A 12,784-nucleotide genomic window follows, 5' to 3' on the forward strand; every position below is an offset into this window, starting at 1 on the left:
CGCTCTCTCCTTTCCCATCAACACCATCATTAGCTGCGTGCATCAGAGACAGGAAGCTCCAACATTTCAATTTCCTTTCACCTCAATTTTCACAGCATCGGACTGTAGTTGTAGTATGAACTAGAGGTAATTGTCTCACTGCTGTATGCCTCCACCAACCAGTCAAGTTGCACTTTATTAGTCCTGACACCTTCTGGTCGGTTGGTCAATATGCTCTTGTTCGACTAAATTCTCAATGTTCAGACAGTCACTTGTGTTATTTTTGTGAGGAAAAAAGCACTTCTTAATTCATTGTTATCGAGGGCGGGACATATGCAGACCTGATACATTTTAACTGGCTCACCAGCAGAGTGAAACACAGTTTAATGAATATGATTTATGTAGGGGTGATAAAAAACATCAACAACAAAAACAAAAAAAATCATCTTGCATCTTTTTTATCAGTTGCTTCACTAATTATTGTTAAAGACGCTATCAGTGCACTGTGACTGATTTAATTCATCTGGAGATAACGTGCTTTTCTTTTCCCCATTGACCAATCGATTGGTTGAAGAGTAGGTTGACTTTCAGTCGATCAAGATTTTCTTTGGTGGAGGACAGCACTAAAAATAACATCAATGTCTGTCCACATCAGGGGTGTCCAGTGACTCTCTGTGGCTTTGACAAAAACATAAATGGAAATGATTACCGGTTTTTGTTTTAACATCTTAATTATCACATATTGTTGTGACCTAAAATTGACCTTTCTCCTTTTAGTTCTGTCGTAATTAGTGCAGTGCATGAATTCTTCTTTGGCCAAAAATGTGTTTTTTGCATGGACACTGTGACCTTTGACCTTTGACATTTAATCGCCAAAATTTTATCACTTCATCCTTGAGTCCAAGTGGTCGTTTGTACCAAATTTGAAGAAATTCCCTCAAAGTGTTCTTGAGATATCACGTTTACAAGAATTGGACAGACAACCTGGAAATATAATGCCTCAGGCCACGGCTGTCACTGATGCCAAGGCATAATAAAAGGATTATGGGTGATTGTGCATGTGTGTGTGTGTGTTTGTGCGTATGTGTGTGTGTGTGTGTGTGTGTGTGTGTGTGTGTGTGTGTGTGTGTGTGTGTGTGTGTACCTGTATCCTCTCCTGCAGTTTGACAGTGTTTCTCTTGCTCTCGGCCATCCTCTCCAGGTGACTCTCCACCTCTGCCTCAGCTCTCTTCACTCTCTCTCGCAGAGCGCTGTGCATCCCTTTCTTCTCCTCTTCCTCCCTCTCCTCCCACCTCTGCCGCTCCTCCCTCCACTCTGCCTCCATCCTCCTCCTCATCTCCTCTTTCTCTTCACTGAGATCATTCACCTTCTGCTCCCATTGCTCCTTTTCCTCCTTCACTGCCCTCCTCTTCTCCTCCTCTGCCCGATCCCGCTCCGCCTTCAGCGCCTTCACCTCCTCTAAGAGTGCTTTCACTCTTTCCAAGTCCTCCAGCTCCTCTGTTTTTCTCTCCGCCCCCTCTTTCTTTTTCTCCTCATCTTCTCTCTGTCTCTGCTCCTCTTTGTTCTGCCTCTCCTCAGCAGCTGCTTTCTGCAGCTCCTCACACTTGGCTTCCAGCTCCTGGATCTGCTCCCCAGCCTTCTCCAGTTCTTTGCTCAACCGCAGGCTCTCCTCCTGGGCGTCACCAATCTGGGCCTTGGCCTCCTGCAGCTCTTCCTCTGCAGCCTGCAGCCTCTCCTCAAACTCTTTTCTCAGCTCCGCCTCAGTTTCACGCTCCCTCTCCTCCGCCTGGATGCGGAAGAACTCAAAGTCTGCCTGCACCTGGAGGCACAGAGGATGACATGTTACACTTTAATACAAAGTCACCGAGTCACAAGAACTAATGCTTCAGGATGCACTTCCTCTAGACATGATGGCGGCAGAATATACACGGCGCCTACATGTGTTCTAGTCTACGGTTAGCAAAATGTTAACTCAATTTAGGCTTAACTTTGTCTCGCTTTTGTTTGGCCTCACTGGTTTGGCTTTTTGTTACTAACTTAGCTAGTTAGTTAGTTTATTAGTTAGTAAAAAGATTTAGTTCATTATACATTTCAGATAAACTGTATACTGAAAAGAACTATTACAAGCCTCCAACTGATCTTAATAAGTTTTTTCTCATCTCCCAGGCTTTCTCTGAGTAACTAGCTAATTTAAATATTTCATATGTGAAGAACCCACTCAGTCTTTGTGCATTCATCCATTCATTTTCTGTAACTGCTTATTCCGTAAGGGTCGCGGGCTGCTGGAGTCTATCCCAGCTGACATTGGGCGAGAGGTGGGGTTCACCCTGGACAAGTCGGCAGTTCATCGCAGGGCTGACACATAGACAACCACTCACACTCACATTCACACCTACGGGCAATTTAGAGTCACCAATTAACCTAGCATGCATGTCTTTTGACTGTGGGAGGAAGCCGGAGAACCCGGAGAGAACCCACGCAGACACAGGGAGAACATGCAAACTCCACACAGAAAGGCCCTGCCCCAGCAAGCCAGGGGATCGAACTCAGGACCTTCTTGCAGTGCTAACCACCGTGCCGCCCCCAGTCTTTGTGCATCATCCATATTCACAAAATCAACACAGGACGTTGTATTACTGAGCGAAGTATTGCACGGTTCCCAGAAGGCAACAGAAAACAAAGTGAAACTCATTTTCAGTGTCAGCCAATCAGCACATTGAATACATTCACTTTTCTTCTTCCAGACCGACATGGTCAGATTTCAGCCATAAGGAGTAAAATACCAGATCTCAGCTGAGCACATAAATATCTTTGCCTTTTAGATAAATTATACAAAGCATAACTCTCAATACCATATTCATATTCTATTATTCTAAATGTATTGGTTTACTGTGTGTTTACTTTGCGTTCCAAACGATCATCAGGGATTTAAAAGAAAAACAAAAACTGGTATGCAAACGGTATCATAAAGCTTTTCAGACAAAAAGAGGAAACACTTCCAACTTAGTGAAGCACCTGAAAAACATCCAGATTTATTCAAAGAATTTCAATGACTTCAAAGTGAATGAGTTTCAATTTATGTTCTGTGATCTCTGTTAGCCTCATTTTGAAATAACGTTACCATTATTTTTGTTTGAAACAGCTGGTATGGCTGTATGGCTAAACACTAAAAGCTAACACATTTAGGCTGACGTTACGTAGACATAGCTTGTAGACGGCTCCTTACAGTTCACTCATCTGTCATCTGTCATCAAAATATGTACATGACATTTATTGCTTTGTTTTTGTTTGTTTTTTTGCAGAGGAAAACGTGTGTATGTACAGGTGCAGGAAAAAGGACTGTTAAGCTCCCAATGGACAACTTTTATTCTCTTTTACAAGGCAACGTTGTCCATTGGGAGCTTATAAGAGTGTGGACCTATTTTCGTTTTTCTTGTTTTTGTTTTTTAGTCTTCTCAAATTGGGTATCACGAATTGTTGAATTTTCGTTTGTATCAACTACTAAATTTTTGGTATTGTAATCTCCCTACAACTGAGTATACTGTGCATCCTTAAGACACTTTTTCTTTCAGAACTGGACAAATTACTCAACATCCTACAGTTGATGTATTTGTGTAGTGACACATATTGCAAATATCCTGTTCATTAAATCTCAGGTCGTGTTGAGACGTAGGAACTGTGCAGACCGATGGAGTGTGAACAGTGTGGACTCACTGTATACAAAACATCTGAAAAAGGCAAGACTGTGTCTATAACAGCCAATTAGCACCAGTGTTTGTGACATTCAAACAATACTCAGTATGTGGCAAAACATCATTATCAGCCGGCACTGTTGAGATCAAACAAGCTGGACCAATAAATTGCTTCTTTCCAACTTCCTAAAACTTCAGTAAGTTTTAATCTGCAGTGAGGTGTAAAAGACATGATGAAAAACAAAGAGAAGGCATTTTTGTTACACTTTATTTTGTCGGTCTGCAATCTCTTAATAACTTTGTTGGGACTTTCCTCAAAGGAACTGAGTATTTAGGTGATTATAGGGAAAATCTGCATTTCCTGGCAAAAGAAGCTCCATTTATCCCAAGCAGATATTCATACATTATTCAGTGAGAGGCTGTATTTTCCATATATGGTGAATTGTATGCTTGACTACAAGACAGAGTTTAGTTAGTTTAACTACTTTTATATTAAACATAATAGAAAAGTAAAGTAGAAATGGTTTTACTAAAGTTTAACACTAAGATTTTCATTTTTGCTGAAAATGTTTATTGGTTCCAAATATCAGTCTCCTTCATATGAGTGTCTTTGGAATCATTATCTGCCCTAAAAACACATTTTGTTAGATCCCTGGTGGACACAGCATAAGTCCAAACTACGTTTAATTCCACAGTCTAGTTTTAAGATTATTGCATTCTCGTAATATATGCATCAGTGGCACTATGGCACTAGTCTGCTCCAGTTCAGATGATGTATTTTTCTTGTTGTGGCCCATTTTCCAGACCGCAGTGCATTAGAACTATGTTTACACCTGTGGTCACCCAAAACAGTCGTAAGATGTAAAATGTTGGGATGTGTTTGCTGGCAGGAGTCTACCCTCCTGTGATAACGTGCTACTGAACTGGCAGCAAAAAAAAACATCCCTCAGCAAAAACAGGAAAACATATGGCTGACAACAAACGAAACAGACAGACAGATGTGGCGACACACTTCAAGATAAAAGTTTAAAATCCTTATAAATGTTTTATCTCTTTAGTTGTTGAGCTGCATCATTTTTCCAAAGAGCTCACAACAAAGTCATGTGGGTATCTATGATTCATGTTGGTGTTTGATTGCGGTGCAGAGTGTCTGAATTAGGCATGAAGTGTGTAAAGCAACAGACCGTCTGAACGAGGTTGACTGTTGTAGGTCACATGAGGGGCGGGTTTGATTTGCTGTCCCGCTGGGAGTTTACACATTAAATCACAGCAACACAACGTGCCCTTGAATCAGGTCAGTTTGATCATGATCAGGAGGGTGTAAGAGCGCACACACACACACACACACCTGGGCACCGACTCTGTGCTGCTCATCCAGAGACTCCTGCAGCTCGAGGAGACGTGTCCTCAGTGCTGACCCCTCCCCTTCATGACACGTGTCCATCAGGATGCGGTGCAGCTCCTCGTGGTGGGCATGGCTCAAGGCCTGCAGGGCCGCCTCCTGCTCCTCATTCCTCATGTTCAGAGAGTAAATCACCTGCAGGGCGTCAGAAACAGACGGAGAAATATTTGTGGTCATGGTCAGTGAGACCAAACACTTTTGAAACATATTTCTCAAGCCAGAAACTATAGAAATGATCCCTGAAAGTATAGTCTTAGATCACAGATTTTTATGTTAATTAAATACTCTTGTCATGACTCAGCTGAACATATATTTTGGAGGGCAATTCAGGGCTTTCCTAATGCTATTATTCACATTTTAAAGTGGCTGAAAAGTTGTGTCTTAGGGTTTTCTGTCCCTAATAGGTCAAGTGATTGAGGAATAAGTGCTTTTGTGTAGCACTTCTCCTATTTTTGGAAGGAAGTGCAGAATAATTTAAAGCAGAAACAGCCAGTCATTGTTGAGTTTAAGCTGACAGTGAAAATTTTCATCGCAGACTGAGTAATAGATGTTTCCACTTTGATAAGAAAAGAGAGAAATTGGCCTTTAAGCCTCCTCATTTGATTTGCAAGCACATGCTGTATTACCTACAGTAGATGCCAGTCAGCAAGCAGAGAGGGGAACCGGCACAGAAGCTTTGTCATGAACTGCTGCAGACGGGGTCAGCAACAAAAGGTATTTCACTCACTTACAAAGGGTCCGGCTAAAAAAAATCAATATCAATTTAATTGTACACTACATTTAGAATATTTTCACCGCTTTACTGATGGGAAACCACAGTTAAATAAGCCAAATGTCTCTCTCTCCACTACCAACCAAAGTCCATAGGAAAAATCAGTAATTTTACCTTGCAGAGCACGGGAGTTCCCGGTCTACCGCTGCCTCGATCTCGATTGTTTGTGTTTTTGTGTGATTTTCAGATAAGCTCGGATTCACTGAAGTCACAGAATTACACAAACAAATGAACAGATAAGCAAGGCGAAACTGTGAAAATACTCAAAATATAGCATTCATGTAAACTGATATTGAATTTTTTTTTTTTTTTGGCAGCTAAAATATGTTTTGCTGCTGACGCTGTTCTCAGCAGTGCATTGTTTACCGTCCTGCACCAGTATTCCTGCATATACTCTGACCACCATCTACTGTAGGCAAAACTCTGCTATCTCTTTAAATTTACCTCAGTGTTGCTTTCTTAAAAGTCTTCACTGAAAAAATATCCTCAGTTTCATTTGAGCTGACCTGGCTACAGTTTACATCCTCATAGATACAGATAATTCACTTCACGGGGTTTTGTTTCCTCTATAGTCATTTAACCAGCGTACATCACAAACAAAGCAGGAAAACTGACACCGACTCTGGTCCACAAACAGACATCATGGAGCCAGAATTTTAAACTGGCACCTTTATGATAACAAATATTAAACTGAAATGGAAACACAATAATCCCCAAACACAAATAAAAGAGGTTAAACAGCAGCACGGACAAACTGTGTGTGTGTATTTACTGTAAACAAAGTCTGGTGAGTTAATATAGTCGAGGCATTGCAGTGATTCTGCCGCCTGCCAGCAGCATGTGTGGAGTCTCTTCCCCCTCGTCCCGATATAGACTGTGACTAACACCTGAAATATGGCCCGTTTCTCCCCACTATTCACTTTACCCTCTACGCCATGTCCACAGTGTCATCATTGGCTCCTACTGACCCTGATGTCTCACTTACCCGCCACCAGAGGTGTGTGTGTGTGTGTGTGTTTGTGTGTGGGCATGCATGTCCATGTGCATGGGTGTATTCAGGGGACACAGGCTCATATTTTACCCAGACGCCTCTCTGTCTACAGCACACAGCTGGCACAGCACTGCCGGACATTCCCTCTATGTGTGTATGTGTGAGTGTGGATGTCACCACCTCTTTCTTGCACACACACTTAAACTGTCCATGAATCTATGATGTATTTCTTATAATTCAGTGAAGGATATCGATGATGGATGTGGCGTCTCTCCAAATCCTAATCACAAACACACCTCTCCCTCCTGTCAGTCAAACACTTGGACAGTATGTGATGCTGCAGGCTGTCCAATCACGTCATAGTGCATGAACTTTGGCTCATGAACTATAACTCATGACTCAGAGGAGTGAAAGAGACTCTCAATCGAGGGCGGCTCCGACGGTGGTTTGTGTGCATGCCGTTCTCGACTGTCGTCAAAGGCCAGTTTAAGACTGAGAGCGAGTAGGGAGGATATAGCAGAAGAGAGGATGATGGAGCAGGTTCACTTAAAATGGGTTTGGATCTTAACCAAACCTGGAGTTTGGGACCAGCCTTGGGGTTTGCCAAATATACTACATGGCCAAAATTATGTGGAAACCCACATTTTTAACACTATTTGTAACATTTGTAACTTGGCTGCAGAGATTTGCTCACATTCAGCCACAGGAGCATCAGTGAGGTCCGGTACTGATGTTGGTCAATAAGGCTGGGCTTGTAGTCCTTGTCTTAATCGTTTTGGATGAGGTTGAGGTCAGGCTTTTGTGCAGACCAGCCAACTTCTTCTACACTACAAAAGGGCTAGACAATTAATCAATATCTTAGCAGAATATCAATATGGAAGACTGCAATTTTCAAGTCGCAATATTTGTTAAAGGTTAAAGGTGTGTCAAAATACCATTTTAAATGAAGCATTGTTTTCCTCCAGTCATGCTGTCGGTCTGGTCTACACATCATATTATACAGACTTAAGAAAATATCTTTGTTTTGGCAAATGTTCCTGCAAATGCACACCATAATCAGAATGTTTTTCAGTGAAAATGAGAATAATGTACGTACATTTTGCTGTAAAACGTCAAAAAATAGCAGCAATTTGCTGTAGGATATTGACATTTTAAAAGATGAAACGTCTTTCCCGAAAAATGTTTGTCACAAGTTGGAAACAATTTTGGGCTAATATATATGCTCGACAAAAATATAAACGCAACACTTAAGATCAGAGGCAGTGTAGGGAGCATCATGACTTTTCTCTCCTAGGAAAAAAATTCTGTGCCCTATGTGAAATAGCCATAGTTCGGCACTTAATAATGTCTTTTTTAATGAAAAAACAGAACAGTTTAGAGTGGCCTCTTATTAGTATTATTGTTATTTAAAAACAGAAGTGTTGCATTTATAGTTTTGTTGAGCAATTGCATGCTGTAAGCACTAAGCAGTAAGATTATTCCACTTCATTTGAACTGAAGAACATAAAATCATGAAAAACAGTAAATGTACAAAGTCTGTAGACATACTTTTGTGTAGTGTAAAGCTGAGGGGGTCACCACAAGACTACAAGATAGAATTTTTTTAAAAGAAATGCTACATAGAATTCAGATTTGTCTTTAATCCTTACTTTACCTCTTCAGACCTTTGAAAATCATTCAAATAACACGATCTGAGGAGAAGAAATTATCACTTCAAAGTCCTCAGAGTGTTCCCAGCTGATCACTGCTTCATCTTAAGAAGTCACGAACCAGGAAGGTTGGGGACCACAGATCTAGACATGTCATTATTTCTGCATTTTCACTTTGAAAAGGTTTGTATCTTAATCTAAAAGCAATCATATTTTCCATGCTAACCTTAAAGGGACACAGTTTAACATTTGAATAAATTACTAACACATTTCTTACTCTTAGAAATCAGAAGTTGAAACTGTAAGCTCTTGTTCAACAGCCATATGGTGACTAATGTTATCTTAAGTTATCAAACCTTAGACAGATATTGCTGTGTAACCAACATGGTGGAGCCAGAGCACTGATTTTAAGACTCTGGTCTACTTGTCTTAATGTTGCACTAAGTTTTAGCATTTATCATTATCTGTTTAAGTGACAGTTCACCCAAAGGTTTAAACAAATATTTATCCTCCTACCTGTAGTGCTATTTATCCATCTAGATGTTTCTGGTAAGTGTTGCAGAGTTTTTAAGCCATAATGGCCGTAGAGATGCCTTCTCTCCAATATAATGGAACCAGACGAAAAAAACATATATTTGAAAAACTCAACAGAAATGTCTCTTTCCAGAATTCATGACCCAGTTACTCAAGATGATCCACAGACCTTCTTGTGAGCAGTTTGATATAGGAACTATTTTCTTTCTGCTGAACTACACCTGCTAACTGTATCATTGTGAAGAAGGAAGCGTGCATCTACTCATAGACGAAGAGGCTACAGAACAGCTGAGGAGGACGCCATTAGCACAACTTCGCATCTATGAGTAGATGCACGCTTCCTTCTGCAAAGTGATACAGTTGGTGGACAGTAGAAATAAAGTAGTTCCTACTTGAAAGTGCTCTCAACAAGGTCTGTGGACTATCTTGAGTAACTGGGTCATGATTTCTAGAAACACTGGTTTTTGGTGCTCTAAACATCACAAGGCCAGTGGCATTTAGTTTAATTGTATTTGAGAGAAGGCAGACATCTCTACGACCAGTATCTTCAAAACTCTGCAACTCACAACAAAACAATCTAAATGGATAAATACCGCTACAGGTAAGAGTAAAAATACGTATTTTGAATTTGGGTTGAACTGACCTTTTCAGAGAGAAATTAATAGAAGCATAAATGATGATATTTAGCAGCTGATTATTTGTTAGTGCACCATCTACCGTAGTGAAAAAGAGACATTAATCATTGTCTGTTATTTAAAGCCCACATTCAGACTTGCAAAACCTTTAGATTCCAGCGTAATTAATTCATCTTTTTGGGCATAATTCCTAAAGACTCTTGGCGTGGCAGCTCGGGCCTCTTGCTACTGTAAATCCTGTCTTGAGATCCCTATATCGATCCTGCCAGTCGATAATGTTATTCATGTAGCCTCACAAGCCGGTGCCCGAGCTTATTGACAATAACTTCATAGTCAGCAAAGCATGAAATTAATATTCTGTCTACGGTGTAAAGAAGAGCTGAGAGGAGGCTGTTGAAACAGGAGTGAGATGTAGACTGAATGGTTGGTGCACAGAGGAGAGGTTAGGCAAAGAGACAAGCAAGCATGCACACACTTTCTCTTACATCAGCCCCCCCTCCCACACGCGCACACACACACACACACACACATAAAGAGACACACATACCACCACACGTATCAAAGAGGGTACCGGGTGTGCTGGATTACAAAGCAGAGAACATTGTGACAGTGTAAGCTAGATAAGCACAGGAAATCACACAGACAGAATTAGAGCTGCCAATCAAAAGTGTGGTTGTATATATGCACACAAACACACACACACTTTGATATGCTACTGTTGATCTCTGCGAGTCATGTAAACACACTATACTCTCCTCTCTGTATTCGTGTGGGTGTGTGCATGTCTGTTCGCACACACAAGCTTCTGTGAACATTCACAACAGCTGGCCTGGTCAGCCGCTTTCTTCCCATTGGCTTGTTTCTCCATGTAAACATACACTCCACACGACGTGCTACTGGTTTATATTAAGCAGCACCCATTCAACCAGGACAGAGTAGACCACTCTTCACTGGGCAGAGAGGCGGGAGGGAGGGAGGGAGGGAGGGGGAAAGGAGCTGCGGTGCAAGTCAAGCATAAGTATGGATGGGTCAGTGGAGGAGTGAGGGCCGACGTGAGGAGGCGTGTTAAGTACAAGTGCATGACTGTGTGTGTTAGAGCCTGACTGATACTGGATGTTTGGGGCCCATATAAATATTAGAGCGTAAAAAAGATTCATTATCCACATATCAGTATTGTTTATACAGGATATTAGGGCTGCAACTACTATTATTTTCATTAACAATATCACTTTTTTCTCAGTTAATTGATTTATTGTTTGATCCATAAAATGATAGAAAATGGGAAAAAAATGTTGATCAGTGTTTCCCAAAGCCCAACGTAATGTCCTTAAATGTCCTGTCCACAACCAAAACAATATTCTGTTTACTGTCATAGAGGACTTAAGGAACTGGAAAATATTCACATTTCACAACAGAGAAACTGGATATTTTTCTTAAACAAATTACTCAAAACAATAAATCAATTATCAAAATAGTTGGGTATTAATTCAATAGTTGATAACTAATCAATTAACCGGCTAATTGTTGAAGCTCTACAGAATATACAGTAGGGATGGGTATCAAGAAGGGATATAACAATGGTGCCATCTCCTGACTGGTCAATGCCAAAATATTGATAAACTCCTGGACAAACAATATTGCTATGAATATTTCTAACTAGGGATGCAATGATTTTCATTTTCAGTTAATCTGCTTATTATTTTTCACTTTCCTCTAATTCATTTCCAAAAATCCGTACACTAAAATGGCATCAGGATGCTTAATTCATGAGTGCCTCAGGGCCTCCCTAATATCTTGGCTGATTCCATTATCTTACTGCTCATTGGCAGAAATGATTAAGGAGGACAGTAGCTAGTTCATGTAAACAAACAGTTTGGTGTGTTTTAGAGGGTGTTGAAAAACGAAGTGAAGCTACCCCAGCGGTGCTGGAAAAAGGAGAGAGAGGGATGATGCTAAAATACAATCTCCACCACAGTCATAGCATCGTCCTGCTGCTGTCTGGCAAGAGATGCAGAAGTATCTGCTGCTGTATGAGACCTGAAGAGAAGCTTCTTTCCTTCTTCATTCGTAAGCCACACTCCACCATGAATAAAAATCACATTTTATGACTTATTATTTATATGCTAAATACATACTTATTATTTATTCTATTATTTATATTATTTAGTTATAAGGATAAAAAAAAGGGAGCGAAGAACTAAATCCACTCCTGCTCATTATAATTTCCCAGAGCCAAAAGTGACGTCTTTATATTGCTTCTGTCCAACAAACAGTCCAAAACAAGACTTTTTAAAAAATATCTTCAATGACAAAGAAAACCAGCAAATCTTTACATCCATATTTTTTTTAAATTTTGCTTGAAAAAAATGACAAAAACAATTAATCAGTTATCATAATAATTAGCAACTTATTTTCATTTGACCGACTAATCGATTAATCAACTAATCGTTGCAACTCTATATGCATATAATGTTACATAAATAGCTGAACGGGGCAAAACGTTCAAAAGTGTGGCCTCGTTTAACTAAATTTCATGAACATGCAGTAACTCGGGACGTGACTTCACGTGATATTTCTGAGAAAAAAAAAAGTAACAACAACTGTTGAATTTTTTCACATCTTTTCTTGTTATGGCTATTTTTTGCACCAAGCTATGGCAAGTAATATCAGTAAGAGCATTGATAAGTATACTATTAAGTTGAGATGCATACTGGAGCTAGGCGATGCAGCTTATATAATAATAATAATGATGATAGATATTTTTAGGCTCCTCTGTGATATACAATATATATCTCCATATGTACATTTTCTCTAAAATAATATAACATAAATTATCATAAACATTTACAGCAGTAAAATGCAACATACACATTAATGCAACAGTAATGTCTATCCAAATACATCATATATAACAGTAAAACATTGACAGAGACCATTTTTCTGCACAATTAGTATTTTATTTTGCTATAGGCATGACTATTGATGCTTTCACAAAATATAAGGACAGTGGGACTTTTGTTAAATAATCATCAGTAATGTGGATATAATGACTAAGAACAGCTACAATCTGGTTAATTCAAAGAAATCTCATCACTTTACTGTAATGCTGTGTTTAAAACCCAAAACAAAG

At 39.9% G+C, this 12,784-nt stretch overlaps 1 protein-coding gene and 1 pseudogene across 1 annotated transcript in view; both read right to left on the reverse strand.

The window, feature by feature from the left end:
* Nucleotides 1-12,784, reverse strand: part of fam184b (family with sequence similarity 184 member B) — a 38,229-nt gene that overhangs the window by 22,368 nt on the left and 3,077 nt on the right. Inside the window, exons 2-3 of the mRNA XM_084715372.1 lie at nucleotides 5,020-5,208; nucleotides 1,124-1,798 (exon numbers count right to left, since the gene is read on the reverse strand). Coding sequence (XP_084571498.1) covers nucleotides 1,124-1,798; nucleotides 5,020-5,208 — 864 coding nt within the window. The remainder of the gene's footprint in view (nucleotides 1-1,123; nucleotides 1,799-5,019; nucleotides 5,209-12,784) is intronic.
* Nucleotides 5,226-5,328, reverse strand: LOC146329969 (small nucleolar RNA U3; annotated as a pseudogene).

Source organism: Lutjanus erythropterus, chromosome 3 (genome assembly GCF_056507025.1).
Source record: "Lutjanus erythropterus isolate fLutEry1 chromosome 3, fLutEry1.hap2, whole genome shotgun sequence".
NCBI classification, from domain to species: Eukaryota; Metazoa; Chordata; class Actinopteri; order Lutjaniformes; family Lutjanidae; genus Lutjanus; species Lutjanus erythropterus.